The sequence below is a fragment of the Rhea pennata genome, chromosome 1 (genome assembly GCF_028389875.1).
Source record: "Rhea pennata isolate bPtePen1 chromosome 1, bPtePen1.pri, whole genome shotgun sequence".
Lineage (NCBI taxonomy): Eukaryota > Metazoa > Chordata > Aves > Rheiformes > Rheidae > Rhea > Rhea pennata.
In genome coordinates this window covers 75,445,964-75,466,577 of record NC_084663.1, presented here as the reverse complement: position 1 = coordinate 75,466,577, position 20,614 = coordinate 75,445,964, and the positions used below count along the sequence as shown (strand labels likewise).

Genomic DNA, 20,614 nt, shown 5'->3' with positions numbered 1-20,614 from the left:
TATCGTGTAATGACAGACCTTTGAAGAATATAGTTATTAGTCACAGAAAACAATTTGAAATGCAGAGGTTTACAAGAGATACTAATCAAAGGTAATTACAGAGTCAATAAAATACTTAAGGGTTAGCTTTGCTAATTATATAGTGGTAAAACATGCCAGGGAAACAGTAGCTTGGAGGGCAATTTCATCTCTAACCAGACTGAAAGATAAGCCACGAGTGAGAAGGCAGGAATGCGTAAGACACCATAAACCTGATGCGGAAATGATGGTGACACTCTTGGCCTCACTATCTTGTTTGCAGGTCTGCTGCTCCCCCTTTGCAACTGAACGCGGCAAGTTCACAGAAGGGGAAGGGAGGCTTTCAAGGCGCCCTGGCTGCCTGCGCACACCTTACCTCTGCTGGCTTCGGCGCTGGGTCCTTGTCCTGTTTGGGATGGATTAAGAAAGGCATTTTAAAAGCTTATAGTTTAACAGTTTATAGGCAGTAATTCCATTCACTATGGTTGCCCTGAGTTGAGCTCTGACTGAAACACCCTTCGCTGTGTGTTTTCTCCTCGCAGAAGAAATCTCTTTGGAGCTATATTTCACACAGATTAATTCTTGCTTTCTTTGAGGCCAGTGAGCTGACATGAAAATAGGTTTTGCTTTGGCTTACTTACTTTGTAAAGGATTAGCCATGCACGTAATTAGCTACATGCACTCTGATAAAAGGAAATAATGGGTATGGTCGGCTGAAGGGACCCAAAGCAGAAGGGTAGATAAAACATCCACAACCTCCACACTATGGCTGTGCAAATAAACAAAGAAAAAAACCTCCTCGATCCTGCCCTTCCTGCACAGTCAAGTGCAGCTCAGCAGCTTGGGTATCAGGTGGAGCATTTAGGAGCTTTTAGCATTTCACTCTGACAAAAAGGAGCACAGGAATTACCCTGACTTGATGACACAGGCAAACTGCTTTGGGTCACTTCAGAAGAGACTTAAGTTGAAACTATCACCAAAAATAGAAAGGCTCAGTATTTTGTTCCAAACACCTAAGACATACATAGTCAACCCGGGCTATATTTTTATAACGAAATGATTGCATGGCCTTCGAAAATTGTTAAACATAGACAAGAAGTGCTAGGAGGACTTACTCTCTTCTCGTTTTAAATCAGAGAAGTGTATCAACTCAAAGATAAAAAACCTACTTCATTATCTGAGGAAAACACAGCATAAGAGTCTTGGGTGCACACCTCATGCAAAAAAAAAAAAAAGAAAAAAGTCTAAAGAAGGACAGATTTTCTTCTTTAATAATATCTGGAAGATCTCACATGTCTGGGACTGCTGCTGACAGGTGACGTGAGGAGCCCCAATCCGGCTCAAAACTACTCGGAGACAGGCACCGGCCAGTTGTGGGGAAGCCGTGGTACCATCCGAGCAGCTGGAGCCACGCGGCGCCGGCCCGCCAGCTGCGGGGAGATGCCCGAGGGCTGCTCATTTGGGAGCCCGAGGGCTCGGTGCCACGCCAGAGAGAGTATTTTTAAGGGAAAGGAAGGAAGTAACCGCCCGAACTAACCGCTTCCGATGCCTCCTTCTTCAGGCTGCTCAGGCTGCCGGACTTGTGCAGGGAGGAGCTTCTGAAACAACGGCGTAAAGAACAAACTGAGCGGCCCGGGATGCGATTCGCTAAGATAAATACACGCTGCTAAGAGCCAGCTTTGCAAAAAGCATTACAACGCATGGTGTGAGGGGCACCATTCAAAAGCAAAGATGTTCTGAGTTAAGGCAGTCAGCACACTGCTAAGGGCCCACACAATTTTATGAGATGTTGTATGAGAAACTTGCACATCGTAATTACTGATGTTAACATTGCGCTGCCATGATGCCTATCCTGGGTATTTTTGGCTTCTTACTTAAAAGTTGTATTTTCAGAAGGATAAGGAGAAATTACACATGCAAAAAGAAGCGGTACCAAAAAAAAAAAAGTTATGAAAAAAGTATTTTTAGTAACAAGTTTCTGACTAATTTAATCCTTAAAGAATCCAGGCCTAGTAAGTAAAGCAGGTGTATTTTAGTATCTTATCTTCAGTTCCACTTTCGGCAGCAAAACTTTCACAAAGTTACCTATCTTTATAGCAGCACAAGGAGCAGCATTTGGCTTCTGGCATACTCTCATGGCACTAAGTTGCTCAAAATAAAAGCAGCAGCTCGGTCTTACGCCGAGCATCAGACAAACTCTGTTGACTTAGGTCAACTTAGGCTCTTAACAAATCACTTGGACTCAAGCTGAAGTTCAGAAATAGCCCTGCTGATTTCCCTGGGCAATAAGGCTACGTGGCACAGGTTACAATTATTTTCTCGCTGTAGTCAGCTCATTACCCTTCCCCCACTGTCCAAAAGACCAAAATAAAATCACGTATATGGACCACAGACAACTGTAAATTTGAAAGTCTACTGACATTCTGTAACTCACTTGGAGATGCTTCCTAATGTAAAAGGAATCAAGTGCACATGTGCACAGATGAAGCATTGGAAAATATCGGTCGTGAAAATACAGAACATTAGCAGAAAACCACTGTCTTGGCTGAGATTATTTCACACACTTACATGCATCTATAAAAGAAGGGAGGGGGTGGTTTCAACAGTCATGGCACAATGTTTCCTAACCATTTCTCGATTATAATACTTACACCGGGCTGTCACTCAGTTGAGTTTCTGGGGAGGAACCTGTTGATCTCCCTTCACTGCAAAAACATAAAAGGTATCAAAAAAAAGGCATTTGGAGATCCCTGATGTAGTAACCCTATCATCTCGGCCTGCTTTAAATCTCATTTCCACTTCAGCTGCTTCGTCACTAACACATATCCAACCTTCCCTTCTATGCTGACAGGTCTTGCAAAAGGTAAGAGACAGCGGTGAGCTCAAGTGCCCCCGGAAAGACATCTCACAATAAAAATCAATTAATTCTCACTAGTGAACTACTGAGCTAAAACCAACGAGGCACTACGGCATACGTAGGGTCTGAAGCAGCACCACAGTAAGCACCCACCCCAGCACCAGGGATATCCATTTCTCCTGTTTTTTTGGAACGGCTATTCAACTTCCTTCCCTCCCCCCACCCCAATCTGGTGGCAACTTGCATCAGATTTCTCAAAAATCTTTAGCAGCTGTGGGAAATCTCTGAATGCAAGTCATCAGCAACGCATTTGCCCGAGCATAGTCAGCACCACCCCAGCCGCATGGAGATGATGCATACTTCCGTAAAAACGGTAATTGGGCATCCTTCATTAAACTACATCTCGGATTTTCAGTCCTCCTGTTCATTATTCGTGAAGCAGCTGGTGTAGAATATGAGCGCTCCTATATGCAACTACAATCAAACTAATGCTTCCTCACCAAAAAATATGTATTTTTAATCAATGCATTTGATGAACATACAGTTTAGTTCAGTACAGCCACTCAAACAAAAAAGTCTTCACTAACTGAGTTAATGACTGGACAGTATGTTAATTAACAGATCCCTGTTCCCACTGAACTTCAGAAATTTTTGGTTTTGCAGTTGAAAAATTCATGGAAACAATAATACCTCATTTCACTCGTAGCTTCTGGTCTAGGCTGTGTTTTTACTTTCTCTGCAACAGTTTCTGAGCTCTTAGATGTTGGTGAAAAAGAAGGGATTGAAACCTGTAAAATACTGGTGTGGATCTGTAAGGAATTCTAAAAAAGAAAACCAAAGAATATATATTACACTGAAATGAGCTGAAATTAAGGAGTCATAAATGGAAATAAGAACAGCAGATGCACTATGAAAAGAAAGGTCTGAATTAAAAAAAAATAATTATTATTTTATAATTATAATTAATAATTATTTAATTTAATTTAACTCATTGTGTGTGCAGGCTGCTTAGTTAAGTCAGTCAAGTCTCCACATTGACTGAGATCTCCAACAGAAGAAATCTGTAGTTCAATTACTGGAAAATGTTATTGTAAAAATCAAAGATTGGATCACAACACACTGCATGGATGTAATGATGATTGTGTCCTCTCAAATATTTGACAGGACATATTACTCAGTTGGTCAGAGCGTGGTGCTGCTAATGCCAAGGTCGTGGGTTCAATCCCTATATAGGCTATGCTGAGGGTTGGACTAGATGATCTCCAGAGGTCCCTTCCAACCTTGCCATTCTATCATTCTATGATTAAACCAGTCCCAAGATGTTTACTTCAAATTCCAAAAAATCTGGGAAAATACGCATATCTTAATCAGATATCCTAATAACCAGATTTCATATCCTAGAGGAACTGTGCTTGATACGAAATGAACTTTAGACCCATTCTCATGGCAAATACATCTTTTTGTTCTCTTGATCTCATTTGATGATTAAGAAAAATGAATTCATCTGAATTCAAAAGAAACTCCTCAGCAGCTTTCACAAGAAATCTACTTTCCCCCAAAGGATATGGGAGTTTACTAAAACGGGCCAATCTAGAGGAAACCCTTTTATAAAACAAGTTCAGCTTCTATCCCTGATAAGAATGCAACTCAAGCAAGAGTAATGCTTTCAAGGACTAATGGCATTAAAAGAGGGGAGGGGAAAAAAAAGATACCTCTTCATGTACGTTCACGTTAAACTCTTCGTGGCTTGGAGACACTGTTACTGGGGTTGACGATGGACTTTTCTCTGGGTCAGTGAGACTTGGCGTGTCCAATAAAACCGTGGAGACAGATCCTGAATTCAGGAACTCTTCACCATCACTCTCCTTGCCTAACAGGAGAGAAAGACGAAAATGTGTTGGACTGCTGCAGGCACGGGGAGCGCCGGTCCCATGGCAGGCACAGCCACCATGGTTGTGTACATGTTAAGCCAGGGAGAGCCTGACATTACTCTCTTAAGGGAGAGCATGACATGAGAAGGGGAGCCACCACCAAAAGTCACTTCCCAATTCAACACAGCAGGGTGGCAGCAAAAGGGACACAAATACCCACCAGCAGAAACCCAGGCTCTCCTCAAAGGCATTTAGAGAGACTGATGTTAAAAAGCTGAATATGCTGAAGTACTTATTTCCTATCCCCTGTTCTGGAATTTCAAACAAAATATTTTTCCCTTATTCAATAGAGAAAGACCAGAGGTGTAAGTCTGTCCAGAACTTAAGATAAAGAAACAAAACCTGTTACTGTGGTTTCTGCTGAGTTATCCATAGGGAAAATGCAGCTCACAACACAGGGTGACACTAATGTTTTAAGTGACTACATCGAGCTTGCATGTTGTCACAAATTAAGTGCGTCTCTTTCTGTGAATTCATCAGCCCACATCAGCATCTGGCATTGTCTGCTTCCAAGGAGTGACGCACTGTCCTTGAACAGCCTCAGCACTACAGAAACACCTGGATTTCCGTAAGTGTGATCGATACCAGAGTACGGACACTAACAAGAAAAATTTCAAGGCAATTTGTACTTTCTAAAAAAAGCACAAAACTATCATTCATTGCCAAAGATCTGATGCAAACACAAGCCAAAGTCTGTTTATACTAAAAACTTTCCTTGCCCATTTTTCACTAGCTGAAATCTCTGTCTACATTCTATGACTCGACCATAAGGCACAGTTCCTGGAGACCCAAGGTTTTTTCAACACCTTCCTATCTTTGAAGGCACAGCATTGCAAATGTGGAAAAAAAACCACCTTTTTTCAAAAGCACTACTCTTTTCTCTAGTACTAAGGCATGCTGCCTTACCCTCACAACTACCTTTTCTCTTCTCACATTGACTCTGCGCTTTCCCAGCCTTGGCAAATTGAAGATGGACAAGCTGTGTCCTTAGGGCCACTGAGCGCTGGTGTCCAGGATGGAAAGGCTCTTGCATCTTGAAGTCCAAAGGCCACAGATGGGAAGAGCTGCCTGATTTCAGATACTTTATAAAAAGGGAGAAGGGGGCAACTGGTGTCATTTTGCCACTTACGAGGAGGTAGCAAGAAGGTTTACCTGTACAGCCGGTGGTCAAGCTGAGTTGCATTTCAGCCCAGCACGCTACCATGCACACCAGTTCCAGTTTGGGTTTATATTTGCAAACACAGAGTGACAGCTGTGGTAGCTCCAAAGGTGGTTTCTGAGTACATGAGCTGTGCCCACCTCAGAGGTGCTGGGCTCATCAGGGGATTGGGGCAGAGAGCTGGAGACCGCAGACATGGGCTTTCCCAGGGCCTTGCAAATCAGCCAGTGCTCTCAGCAGCACCCATCAGTGTCTTCCCACACCGATCACTGCCTCTCCACCAGGGTTGACCTCTAAAAAGCCTGGGTCTGGGACTCTCTGCAGCCCCCTGGAAACCTGGCTGCTTCTGCTGAGGACTGCCCACACAAGTTCACCTGCTCGCTTCCTAACGGCTGGGGCCCTCCTTCTGGGTTGTGGGAGCATATGGGCTCGCAGTAGGCTCTGGAGTTAACAAAACTGAGCTAGGAGAGGCAAAAAAAGTGCGCAAAGGCTCTCTCTTTTCTCCTGTGTCTCATTCCCAATCCCAGTGGCATGACTGGACATGACTCTACCCTCCCCTTTGCTGCCTGGCCCCTTGCAGCAGGACTTAAAGAGCTCAAACATTTGAATATTTCTCCACCAAAATAAATTAGATATTTTGCCTCCTCACCGATTACTGGCTACTGACAAACTTCACTCTTTGCAGTTCTCCTACATCCCTCTCTTAGCCCTCTTAGGAAGGTTATCCACTCTAACATCTGCACCCTAATAAAATCCACTAACCCTTGTTGTCTATATTCAAGAAGATCATGAAATAAACTTAGGTTAATTCAAAGTCTGCGGAAGGTTGGGTTGGCCTTCTGTGGCCTTCAGAGGACTCAGCAACAAAGCAGGTTTCCAAAACAAGCTAATACAACACCACCCTGCAGAGAAATCTAAGTTGCACATATTCTGTATCAGAAAATGCGAGGCAGACCTCTCACTAGCAAAATATTAATGTCCGAAATTTCTTGAGCATAGGTCTCTAGAGAACAATGGCCTACAAAATGCAACTCAAGTGCTAAAAGAGTAGGATAATATGGGAGAAAAAAACATCTTAGGTGCTATAATGCATACAGTGCAGGAGGATGGATTATAGTTGTAAAGGTTGATGCTCGTTTTCTATTATCTGAGTGTGTTCATCTGGAAACCCAGAACCTTTTCAGTGTGATGCTCTACCTGTGTTTCTTTTGCTCTTCTTTAAAGGAAAAAAAGGAGAAAGAGAAGGAGAGAAGTCAATGAAATTGTGTCAAACTGATGACCACCATCATCGTCATCTGTCATCTTCAGGGATCAAAAGTTCCTGCAACTGCAACGCTCCAATAGCCTCCAAATGCATGAAATGTACCATTATGTGTTACAGTACATCTAATACACACCATTTGAACCACATGATTAAGTCCGTTATCTGGTTACAGAGGCAGCTTTTTTTGCACGAACAGAGGCTGGCAGGAATGACCAGGAAGAGCCAGCTTGACCTCCTGCTGCAGTAAGGAAGGACTGCTACGCCACAGCTGCTGTGCGTAGTGGCTTGTGATGGTTATGTTACCCGACAACGGCGGTCCAGGCAGCACGACTACTTTGCTACAGACATTTCTGCAGCTCTCAGGCTTTGCTATCGCACTGTTCCCAACTGCTGGGGCAGTGCCAGTTCAGCTCTTGGGAACACGCACGCTCAGCAGCTGTTTTGCCCGGCTACCAAGCCCTCCCGAGGGACACAAGCAAGAGAGGGAATGGTGATTTTTAGGAGGTAATGAGGGATCTAGTCCAGAAAGGCATTTCAGGAGACAACCAATAGGTGTTAATACCTTATCATAAGCAAGGTAATTTTACAGCCAGGGGGGGGAGGGGGGAGCGGAAGCAACGTGACAATAGTAGTTACTACCAGGAGGTAGCAACTGGGGCAACATCCAAATGAGATAAACCAGTGCAACTGCCCTAGTGAAATTACAGTTTACTAAGGAAGGGAAATGTGCCAGTTCACACCAGCTGAAGAACTGGCCTTAATTCTACCTAAGAGATACCTCCAAAGACAGTAACTCCGAGAGTCAACATAACTCTACCACCTACAGAGACAGAGTAGGTGTAAACACGCACCTGCAGTTTAAATGGGAGTAGAGTTCAAAATCTTTAAAACTGCACAATACCTTTTTTACCTTGAGCCAGTATCACCATGTCTTGAACTTTTTTGTACCGATTCAGAGATTGTCGAAGCTCTTCTATCTTCCGATCCTAAAATAAAGGGAAGCTGTAATTGTGTTTTTCCTATGATAATCAAAACATGAAATACAAATACTAGATATTCTTCAGTTTAACTGGCTATTAAACTAAAAATAATGGAAATGGGAATAGGACAAGACCCAGAACTTTGAGATGCTTTGAAATATCCAGAACTTAAAGTTAGCAAAAACTACCATCTGTTTAATCACCAGAACTGTCCCAGACCTGAAAGTGGGTTTTAGTTGTCTAAGTCAAAGCTAAAGCATAATAAATATTACCACATACAAAGAAAGAAGTAATCAAAGGATTATGGACTTGGGTGATCAAAACCAAACATTCTGCAAAACGCACATGCATATGAATCCACAAAACCACATGTGAAAACAAGGCCTACTTTACAGAAAGCCCTGTTGAAAATGTGGCTTGTGGTATCTCGTGGGACTTGTGTGGAGCTCTTTATATTTTGAGATTCTACTGCAAGTTGCAGTCCCACTGAATTTAATGACATGGCTGTGTAAGGACTCTACGTACACAAGGCAGAGCTCATAAATGCCTAATTATATCTCTTATAAAGGCACTGCAGTGCTTTTGACTACAGTGCATCCTTGATTCTTACAAACTTGCTTTTGTAGTAAATTATGACTAGTCCATGTCTGCAGATATTCTAAGAGACTATACTCAATCTGATGAATGACTACTGAAAAATAGTGACTTTGATACCTTCTCTTCATTTGCTGCCATTAGAGATTCAACCGCCTTCTTCATTTTCTGTACCTCTATATCTAAAAACACACAATACAGTTACCGCAGTTAATTTAAATGAGACAGTATAAGGAAATAAGGAAAAAAAAACCCAAACACAAAAGTCAATAATTTCTGAAGGTAAATTTACAAATTAAAAGACAAACCACAAACCACTTAATTTCTATTTTAGACCGAAATACAAAGAAGAAAACTGTTTTTCTACAAAACCTTTTTTCTGACATTTTTATTGAGAAAGTGACCACATTTAGGAAATAGCCCTCCCCAAACCACAGGCAAACTGAAAAGTCAAGAGTAAAACTACTGCTTGACCTGCATTATCTCTGTCTTTTAAATAACCAAGTAATTATAAAACAAGAGCTCCAAAATATAACATACTACGAGCGGAGTGTAATAAACCATGTTTTCAGTGCAACAGTCGTCAAGCACCCCAAACAGCATCTCAAAAACCCACCGTACAAAGCAATCAGATTAATGGACATGATGAAAAAGCATTGTGCGGTGGTGCTTAGTGCTAACTCAGAATGGATGTAGGCGTGAGGACAGCACAATGGAATGACACAGGTATTTGCTGTGATGAGCAGTCATGCTAGAATACATGTTGTAATTCAGGTTTGAAGAAGGTCCCTAACACAGAGATGAGAGCTCTGTGCTTCACCTATAACCCTTACTTACAAGGCAACACAATACTTGGGACACTTACATTCTAACCATCTAAAGGAGTTTGGGTTTGGAGGAATTTTGGACTAGATAATTTTAAAGGGAAGGGAAATAATCTCCATTTTTGCAAGAAATCTACCTTACATAAATGAAATGAACTTTCAATTCCATTACAAACATAGGGAAGTGGCCAAACCCACAGGCAAGAAAGCATTTTACTTTGTTTTAATCTCCTAAAATTCTTCTGAAAAAAACCACAGTGGGAGAACATTTTCCTCCTTAATGAAATGCAAGAACAAAACAAGCTGCCTGGCTGACTTTCTAGATGAATCATATTTAGACATACTTGGCTAAAATCCCAACCGATACAGCTCCAATGATTTTGACTGAATTATGCTAATGGAAAATCTGGCTTACTAGATTGTAACTGCATTTTATTGAAAGGCAAATGTTTTATTTCCATGTGCATCTTAAGGAGAAAAATCTATGTACTCAGTTTTGAAAAGAAACTTTAGTAGTCTCTGTGAGACCAAATCTTTCTCTGTCTTGTAGCATTTTCCAGAAAATTTTGCATTTCAAGTGTGACTTATTCACCCTTATTCTCAAATTTTACTGCGAATAAAGGTTATAGATGGTTTAAAAGGTATAAAGGTTTTACCACGAGTAAGGGTTAAAGGTACAAAGGTATTCCTGCATAAAGGGTAAAAGGTATAAAGGTTTTAGTGGGAGTAAGGGTTATAGATGATGCAACCTAACAAGTGTTTGTTAAAGCAGTTTTATAAACACATGCAGAAAGCTACACTGGAAAGCACTTCTGAAATACAAATGCTTGTGGAAAGACACCAGAAACCTTACTTTTATCTTTGAGCTTCTTTTTACAATTTTCATCTGTGCAGGAAAATCCATTGGATTTGAAATTAGCATAAAGGTTATGGCATTACATAACTTTTAACATAATATTGCTACCTAAGGAGCAAACTATTTCTCACACATTGTTGCAGAAGCAAGCAGTCCACAGCTTTAACCTGCACTCCCCTGTTGCTAATGTTCCTAAGGAAACAAATAATCCCACTGTTCTCCTACACAATTACCTGTTTCAAGGATTTTTTTTTTTTTTTTTTTTTTTTTACCTCTGGGTTTTCACTTACAAGGTCGCAAAGATGCCTTATGCCAATAAATTACTGTTAAGCCAATACTAGGCCAAAAAAACAGCTAGTTTATGTACAAATATTTGTTCAGAAACCACAGTTCATCTAATGAGGCAGAGAATCTGTGTTATCTGCAAACAGCATCACTTAATAGAGCTCCAAGGCAGCAAAACTGTGGTTCATCATGGCAGAAGATGTCCCTCCACAGAAGACCCTCCGGAGCTGTACCGAAAACTAAAGCAAAGCTGAGTACCAAACAGGAGGAGCTCAGTGTACTCGGCAGCCCCCAGGAAGGGAAGCCCAGAATAAGCAGCCACAAAGGCACCAAACGCAGACCTTGTTCACCTTTACTCACTCTAAAATAGGGACCACAGTTCACTGTGGTCACTCCTAGTGGTCCAATCTAGCGCTATTTAAAACAGGTATTTTTCTTAAATAAAATCTGACAAGCTACATACTGTGGTTTCTGCCCCAGGTTTGGGAAACCAACTAGTTAACCTCCTGGGGCTTCCCGTTTCTAAAAAGCAAACTTTAAAAGCACCATCTACAGTCAATGAAAACTCCCAGTAGGACTGGTTCAAAAATGAAATTTCAAGTCAAAAAAACCTCTGTGATAATCTTCCGGGAGTCCTAAAAAAAATTTTTTTAAAAAAAAGAGAAGTCCAAATCTAGGTTTCCGCTTTTGTATCGTATTTGTGAGCAAAGAAAAGCATCTGACATAAAATTTCTGTGCTCATTCAAAATTTTAATTAGGACTCAGACTCCTCTGGTACACAAATAAGAACCAGTCCTCAATTTCACTCACTTAGGGCCAGTCCTCGTGTAAGATTTGCTGGTTCAGATCACACTTTGGTATGCAACATGGTTTTTCCCCTTCCTTAACAGGGAAAAGTGTACAAGCAAAGCCAAGCACAGATACCTACACAGGAAGTGCCTCTCTCCGTATCATCTTTCGGGGAAACTGGTTTAACTCAGTATAAACTGCATCTTTTGAGGCATGCAAAACACATGAAGAGCTAACTAGGGATTACCAGCTAGCTTCACGCTGATCAAGAACCTACTCTAAGGGGAGGTTCAGCAGCGGCATTGTGAATACTCACAAAACATTTTAGCAGCAAACACGAAGACAAAAAGTACATGGAAATTGAGGTTTTCAATTTCCTGTACAACAATTCACAGAAACATCGGATCCAGGTTAGGTGATGGAGAACTACATGACGGCTCTGCACAGCCCTGAGAACGAGCCTCCCTTGTTCTTACCTCTGTCCAGTATCTCAACTCCTTCTCCTTTCATTTTGCAGATCAATTTTTCTTGTAACCTTTTTACCTCAGCTTCCTTCTGCTCCAGTTTCTCTTTCAAAGCTGCTAGTTCATCCTGTAACAGATGCAGGAGCAATTACGGACAGTCTTCACGTGTATTTGAGCGGTTTTCAAAATTCTTGTCTAAGAATCGAGGAGGACAGATCCTCAGCAGGTGGGAAAGACCAAGGGCCCTGACAACAAGGAACATTTTACACTGGCTGAGGGTACCCCTGCTCCCAAAGTTTCAGTCTCCTGTATAATCCAATGGAGATTTTACATCTAAATTTAAAAAGAATGACTAAAGCCAAAAATCCATTTTTCTTACTTTTTTTAACCTTGCCCAGACAGAAGAACTATGGGTGATGAGGCTGAATGCTACAACTTATGAACACTGACATCTGTACGACGGTCTCATGAACTGTGAGACCTGCAGAGCACTTTGCACGTTCACAGTTGGACAGTCACTGCACTGCACTCACAACAGGCCGAGGACCGTTTCAGAAACGACCACCGCTTACTAGGAAAGAAAAATCAATCACAACACCATCAAGCACAGCAACACGCTCTGAAAGCGATTCAGGGGAAAATGTGGCACTTCTGTGACAATTTAGGTTTGCTGATCACACATTAGGGAAGGAAGCTTAGCGCTGAGATTTGTGGGAGGAACACAGAAGGTGTTTGGGGGAGTTGGGGTGTATCAAATAAATGCTGTCAAATTTTGACTTAGCTCTAACCATCTGCACTAGCAATTGATTCATGCACTTAGCTTTTTAAAATTTCAGTCAAATCCTACCCAGTTTAGTAACATACTTCTTTGATGTCTAGAGATATCTTGTGCAATGGCACCAGCAAGACCTGACCCTCGGTACAAATGTGCTCTATACCAAAATTCTAATTTATTCATTTGTAAATAAAACAAAGCAAAACTCATCATTTTGGTATTTATAACTTCTAATTAAAGTATTAAATTCTAAAAGAAATAAGCTAAACTCTAATACTATGGCTTAAGTGTGCTCCTGAGCTTCCCTCAAAAGATCCGTCACAAGTGTGCACGGAAGTGATATCCATGATCCAAACTATGGCCCAAACTACAGGATTTCTGGAAATCAGTTCCTCTTTGCTTTAAGGCATCTCAAAATCAGTAAATAAATAAATGAAAACACAATCTTGAAATTCTCAAGAAATCAAAGCTTCTTCCAGAACAGAGGCTCCAAACTGGTAGCGATTTTGCCGAGATTTCTCACAGTGCACAACCTGCGCTTCTCCAAAACGTGACCCTCTCTTGGTCACTTGTAAAGCTGTCAGTATACCCACCGACAACTGCAGGGGCACGTGGTTGTTGGTGTTGTGTATTTTATGTCCTGAATTAAAGACATGTTATGTAAATACATACTTGGGGAGAGAAGAATCTGTAAAGTCCTGGTGTCCTAGTTAGTTTTCATTAATATTTTTTTTGTAAGATGGTTAGAAATATTTAGCTTTGAAAAATGGATGTAAGCTAGAGAAGAGGCAGTGGAAGAGGAAAAATGTTAACCTAAGTCTAATTCAGTTATGAGTAACCAATGCAAAGGTCACAACATTAAAATCCTCTTCCATCCAATACAAAAGCTATTTAGAAGGAAAAACATGAAGAGTCTTCTACATCTAATGAGAAAGGGAGCACTGCATGCCACTACACAGCAATTAATGCAGAACACAGAATGACAGCAGGATGCAAGACAGACTGGAAAATGGTGGAACATGAAGGATTCAGAACAGGCCAAATTAAACTACTACACCTTTAGCATCTGGCATTTTTGTTCCATCCGCTGCTTTTCATACTGCATCTGACCCACTTTGATTTTCATGCTAGAAAGTTTGGCCATTAAAGACTGGTAACAAGAGACAGAGGAGTAAGAGAAAACTAAAGATAGAAAAGAGACAGGCTAAACGGCAAAGAGAAGTTAGACACTTACAGAAACAGAACACTGTAAATTCTTAGCTGAATGCTTTTTCTCCAGAATACAGTGGCTAATTTTCAGCACATTTAGGAGAAAATAAACGCTCAGTTTTGGTCCCATCCATGGTATACACCAGTGTTCATTGAAATGCAGGTGAAACAAGGATCTAAACAGGCGATATATTTACTGTTAATGGTCTCTACCTGGCACGTCGATCTCTCTTAAAAAACAGTGTCTAGATCTGAAAACCATGACATGAAATTTGGAAATAACCCCTTTCTGCGATTTGTTGTTGTTGTTAAGTGAGTGCCATGAAATCCCCGAGCCTGAGGTTGCTCAGGGCTTTGTAGGGTATAGTAAAGACAGGGGAAAAGAGAACAAAGTTTGCAACCCCACAACTCATACCCATCTCCGCTTCTTCCCCTTAGCCTCACTTACTTTGGTAGTTTTAAGTTTTTTCTCATACTGGAGTCTTTCGTTGTCCATCTCTCCCACTCTTAGTCGCAATTCATTTATTTCCTGGATCAAATCCTGAGCACAGGGAAGAGTAAGACCAGAAACAGAGAAATTCAATAAACAAGGCAGAATGATAGCTGACCAGGTGCCTCAGCAGGAGAATAAAACCACAGCAGTGAAAGGGACTCTGTGCCCACAAATACACCACCCAAATTCAGAGTTAAGTCAAGCATCAAAAAGCATCAGCATATGTGTTTAAGCATCAAAGGCCACTACAACCGGGGAATTCACTCTGCTTTGGAAGAAACTCAGAGCCGCCACCAGTTTGGATCTAGCTTTTTCAGGACAACGGCTCAACCTCCTGGACATCTTCCTACAGAGAGCTGCCAGGTTATGAAGGCAGCCCTGCCTGCTGCCAGCCATACAGCCCCCCATCCTGCAAGGGGCAAACAAACCCCAAGTTTGCCTGTGTCCCACCAAGGTATTCTTTTTCCAAATATCTCTGCTCACCAGATGGGAAAATGGGGACACTAAGTGGTAGATCCAGACCTGGATCTGCCACAGGAAGCCTGTGGGACAGCCTAGGACAGAAACCGCACTCTGTGGTCCTAGTCCAGACTTGCTCATAAAACTACTCATCCTTCCAGGCAAGCATCTTGACTGGGTTGCCAAGCCTTTGTCCAAAACTTATATTAAAGTAGTAAAAAGGGCACTTCTCCTAGCATCATGGAGAAAAAAGCTCTAGAACAGATACTAAATAAGACTGCAAATACAAGAAAATAGCTAAAGAAGTAGACTTCTCCAGTAGACTGGGGAAGAAAGGAGGATTTTCTAACTGCTCTACGTACTGGAAAGCACGTCTCTCCCTATGAAAGGTAGTAAGACAGTCTTGGGAAATCATCTCTCTGCTTAGCAGGGGAACAGACTACCAGAAAGCAGCAGCCTTCTCACAAGTCTAAAAGACGTCTCAGCAAGCTCCTCTGTCACATGTAGCTTGCTAACCTTTACCTTACATATGGACACCAGATCAGTGTTACATGAGGAAGAAGAAAATAATAATAATAATAAAGCATTCCTAAGTAGCTATTGTCATGCTGTGTCACTGGGGAATTCTCCAAAAGAGCAGATGAGCTCTTTGTGCACCCTGGAAAAATAGAAAAGGATGCAAATTGGAACATAACAGCTTTTACACTACTCAGAGGGTACACGATGGCACTTGGGTTTGCTGGCTTGCCTATACGGTAGTGCAAACTGCACCCACGTCAGCCAAGTCTGTCCATCAAGCTAACAGTTGTGAGCACTGGAACAAGCCACGAGCTGGTACTTAAAGTGTACTCATGGGTCCCTGGAAACACCTGCTTTCCAGCCTCATTCCACATTTTCCCACACATTGGAAACCTCTGATTATTGTTGTATGTGCTTAATGAATCTGATGACAACATAGCAGTATCTGTATTTCTTTAGCAATATATCCAAAGTGCTCGGACACAGGGTGGAAAGCTATCACGATCTTTACAGCATAGGACAGCGCAAATCTTACCAAGGAGAGAGATGCAAGCATGAGTGCTGAGTGGACAAGGATGTAGGTGAAGGTTGCGTGAAGTCTACCACCTTTCATTATTCCACAGCAGAAATGATGGTAATGTAAGGACAGAATATTGCTGATACCAGCAATTAAATGAGGTCCATGATTGGGTTTAGTCTCAGGAGATACAGTCATCTTTGCCTTGCTTCACCTGAACAAAGCAACCCTCCTGTTCAGTAGGAACTGAGCTCCTGATATCCAGACGTTTTGTGGCTTCACAACTACAGCATGAAACAGCATGTCACTGCTAGAATCAAGGTGTTTGCAGGGAAGGGTTAGACTGAGCTTCCCTAAGTGGAGATGCAACAACAACAGGAATATGGAAAATCAAGTTGCTTGCAGCCCCAGCAAGTTCTGTCCTGTGGGGCAACAGATGAGTTTGTCTCTGAGGTAGCAGACCCCTTCAGCACACCCACTTAAAGCAAATGTAATAAATACCTTATGGTTTCTGTGTGTACAGACACAATGCAAGCAGAGATAGGAATTTCTGTGATGGTAACGACCAGGCATTTAAGAAAGCTGCAGATAACTTTAAAAAGTGAATTTCAGTAACAAGTCCCAAACAGTTCTCCAGAGGTTGCAGTCTAGGATTCTGACGCAAATGAAAGCAGTAGGAAATTGCAGTTTTTGTTTTTAAATTGATTAAAGCAGTAAATGTGCGTCTGAATGGTTGAAAAAAGATTACTTAAGTATACTTTATCCAAGCTCAGTTATCAGAAATAAAAGAACAATGAAAAGGTAAAACATTTTAAAGCTATTAATAATTACCATTGTTAATGTACAACTTTCTGATTTGGATATACTTGCAATTCCTCACTGATTTTTCCATGTTTGATCTTTATGATGCTCATCACTCTAAATATACATAAGACAGTTTGTCTCGTTATAGTAATTGAGATGTTCCTTTCCAACAAGAATTGTTAAAGATCTCTGACAAATCCTAGGACTGATTGTTAGCTCTGACATGATTATGATTGATTTGTTCTGGGCTTTTCTCTCCTGCTGCCATCATCTTTACTTTGGCACGATCCAATGTCAAAACAGTCTCTGTAGCAGTAATTGCTGAAGCTGTTGCCTATGATCTTAGAGCAAAAACTAAATTCTGTTTTATTCTTTTAAGAGCCTCATGCATAACTGGCTCATTTATCATTGACAATTGGTCATCAAAAATACTGCACAGTCTGTTCAAGGGCTAAATAGAACTAAAGAAGAGTCCTTAGAGCATGCCTTACCCTAAAAATATTCTCAATTAGAATCATAGAATCAGTAACGGTGGAAGGGACCTCTGGAGATCATCTAGTCCAACCTCCCCACTCAGCAGGGTCACCTACAGCATGTTAGACAGGGTTGCATCCAGGCAGGCCTTGACTATCTCTAGAGAAGGAGACTCCACAACTTCTCTGAGCAACCTGTTCCGGTTCTAATTACTTGATATCTTTAGTTATGTATAATACAATTACTATAAATCACATTCTCAATTTCTCAAGGCAGAGAAGTACATTCCTCAGGTTTCCTACAGATATCCTAATTAGTACAAAAGGGATGGTCAGATCTTACATAAACAAGCAGAGGAAAGAGAAAAGACCCCCAAAAGCCACATCTTTCCTGTCACTGACTTGCTATCTAACTTTCGGCAAGCCACCCACGTCCAAGATTGTCAGAGGCTCAAGGTTCCCTAGAAAATCCTAATCCTCAAAGTGCATTTCACTTCACTGCTTGTTGCTCTGAAGCATTTAACCTTTTCTCCCTACTTGTCCATTCAACTGGTTTTGATTAAAACCTTTCATAGCAAGGGCTATGCTTACCTCTTCCTGCAGTAGCCAGAACCTGCAGTGAGGAGGTCACAACTTTGAAACTTGAAGGGGTCAATAATCGTAACTGTTTATGACCAGCAGACTTCTGGGGACCGACATCATGTTTCAGGCACTTACATCCCTGTGGCACTCAGGGTGTCAGAAGATTAATCAGGATTTCTGATCAGACCAAAAACCATCGGCTGCACTAGCTGACTTTGATGAACCAGCAGGAGAACAGCTAACCACATAGTGGTCCACTGCATGGCATCTGCTCTGCCTGCATTTAATACTTCCTATTCAGACAACCATAAATGGGTTTAAATACCTGCCTTAGGCTTATTCCCCATGCTAAAAACCTGCAAAACAGGAAAGGACCATTAAAGTGAATTCTTCTGAGCCTGTCTCAGGTCTCTCCATAAAAACACTCAACAGCTCCTCTTTGCACTGGTCCTGGCAGGGCTAAGTCATACAGATTCCTACTTCTCCAAAGCCTTTTACTTCCCAGCTCATTTTACTTGTACTCCTCATTGAAGGGCTAGAGCAGCACAAGACAGCAATGGTAACTTTAAGCTGGGGAGGAGGGGAATCCTTACTGGCACCGGAAACAAATTACATTTATGGTTTTGCTCCACTCAGAAATTCATCTGCGTAAAGGAGCTTGGTGGTGTTTAAATTACAAAGAATTCCCCTTGAGTGAGCCAGTATAGCCTCTGGTTGCTGTTTCAAAGACCATGTCTGGTTGTGGATTCCTCCCTAAATAAACTCCCTAGTACGATATTTTCTAACATAAACTCAGCCCAACTCAGACCACCCGTGCTCCTTAAGGAAAATAATGGCGTTGTCTGCTGGGAAAGTGGCAAGACTGGAAGGATTTGAAGAACAGATCAACTGTAAATCTCAATTCATTATGTGATTAGCTTTGAAAAAGCTGTGTATTTACAAACTTCTAGACAGGAAAGTCCTGCAGCACCAAAAAAATAAAAGCTGACTGTTGAGGCCTCTGTTCGGAGAAAGGGCAGTGAACATAAGGAGCTTACCTGGCTGGAAGGGGGAGTGGTAGCAACAGACATGAGTAACTCTGGATGGTACGAAGGATTGAATCAGAAGAGTAATTCTGTAGGAGATGGTAGCCCCTGACTAAATGCTATCTCCAAGATACTGGTCAGAGGTTTCACACATAATCTCATGGCTGAGAACCTTATAGCTAATTAGCCACCCAGTCTCCACTGGACAACATGGAAATGGAAATTAAGGCATATTATTCCTTTGAGTGTCTAAGCCCAAGTCTTTTACAGCTAAAAAGCGTTTAAACACAGAAGTAACAACATAATCATTTCTATGACACTAAGCTACACAATTCTGGTTTTTAAAGGAAGGGGAGGAACATATTTTAGTAATTGTTCGTTAGTTCTGGCATAACTTCCCAGCAAGTAAGTCTACATGACCACTAATTATAACAACTATATTTAAACATAATTTAGATGAGCTTATTTTTACCAAAGGTATTAAGCACATTTCAAAGTATTTCAAAGAGAATTCATAGCTACCAACTGAGAAAGCCTGCTGCATAGAGCCTACAGAGTTGCATGCATGTTGCGATCCCCATACTGCAACCTCTTTTCCTGGAAGAGAGCTAGTTCCACCTTCTCTATTTCCTGAATTGTGCTATTAAGTTATGGAGAGACTGCAGTGCAGGGGGAAATGGAAAAGGAGGGGCTACAGGAAAGATCAGGAAAGAATATTAAAAAAAAAAAAGGAGATGAAGCAAATCACCTAAGGCTCAAACACTTCTGTTACCTGTTTTGGTGAGCATAAGAAATCACAGGGTGTTTATAAACAAACATCTAGTAGAATTAATTTCTAAAATCACCAGTCCACTGCAGTCATTTGTACCAAATCTTGCTTCTCTTCAGTGTTATTTGCTGCTGGTGTCAATTAATTTATCCATCATTCAGACCATTTACAATGGGTGTCAGTAGGTAGATGAAGAGACTGTACCTTAGAATTTATGAAAAACTAATTCTGTGTGGGCAATTAGACCTCATGGGAGTTCAGAAAGCAGTCAATTCTTAACGATTTCCTATGGAACCAAAATATTTCAGGTATTTTCTCCACATTTTCCTATGCCAGTTTCTCCAGCATTGCTATGTATAGCACTTGCCTGGACTGCAAAGTCAGATGCTTTTAGGATAATTCTGTGATTTTTCAAATAAAAACTTGTGGGAACTAGAGAAAAAGGTTCTCAACAAGATTCCCAACATAAATTCTACCTACGGCTTCACAGTAGCCAGATGTTCTACATTTTAAAAAAAGTGCTGCCATCACTATGTAAATCATCATCATCTCAAATCAGAACATGATTCAAATCACTAGTTCTCAACCTGTGGACCCCCTTGGGGCTGTGGATTACTTGAAACAGGCCCTCAAAAAAAAAAATTCAGAAGCAAGCCTAACTTCTTCCACTTACAAAAGAAGTGAATATGTAGGAAGAAGTAAGGAATTTAAAAAATCACCGATTAGAATGACTGAGGCAAGAGTTGTTTCCTGTGATGACAATATTGTTTCTTCCCTTGCAGAAATGAAGGGCACCTGGAATATGTACAGTTTGAACATCGCACATTTTGGCTCACTGATGTAGTTGGAATTGGACATTTCCATCCGCTCCCTAGGCAGATGCCAAGGTACTTCTGATACGGCGGTACGCCACCCTTGCACCACAGCACAATCTGGTTCTTGGGGTTTCCTGGCAAAACTGGGTTTGC

At 41.4% G+C, this 20,614-nt stretch overlaps 1 protein-coding gene across 7 annotated transcripts in view; it reads right to left on the bottom strand.

Moving 5' to 3' along the window:
* PPFIBP1 (PPFIA binding protein 1) overlaps positions 1-20,614 on the bottom strand; it is a 126,859-nt gene that overhangs the window by 19,712 nt on the left and 86,533 nt on the right. For 2 of the 7 annotated variants that reach the window (XM_062592096.1, XM_062592104.1), the window contains exons 8-18: positions 14,454-14,546; positions 13,854-13,946; positions 12,034-12,148; positions 10,481-10,513; positions 8,924-8,985; positions 8,131-8,215; positions 4,588-4,745; positions 3,566-3,696; positions 2,670-2,723; positions 1,556-1,616; positions 395-424 (exon numbers count right to left, since the gene is read on the bottom strand). In XM_062592096.1, the coding sequence (XP_062448080.1) occupies positions 395-424; positions 1,556-1,616; positions 2,670-2,723; positions 3,566-3,696; positions 4,588-4,745; positions 8,131-8,215; positions 8,924-8,985; positions 10,481-10,513; positions 12,034-12,148; positions 13,854-13,946; positions 14,454-14,546 (915 nt within the window). The remainder of the gene's footprint in view (positions 1-394; positions 425-1,555; positions 1,617-2,669; positions 2,724-3,565; positions 3,697-4,587; positions 4,746-8,130; positions 8,216-8,923; positions 8,986-10,480; positions 10,514-12,033; positions 12,149-13,853; positions 13,947-14,453; positions 14,547-20,614) is intronic. The other 5 variants (XM_062592112.1, XM_062592138.1, XM_062592126.1 and 2 more) reach the window with 3 other exon arrangements.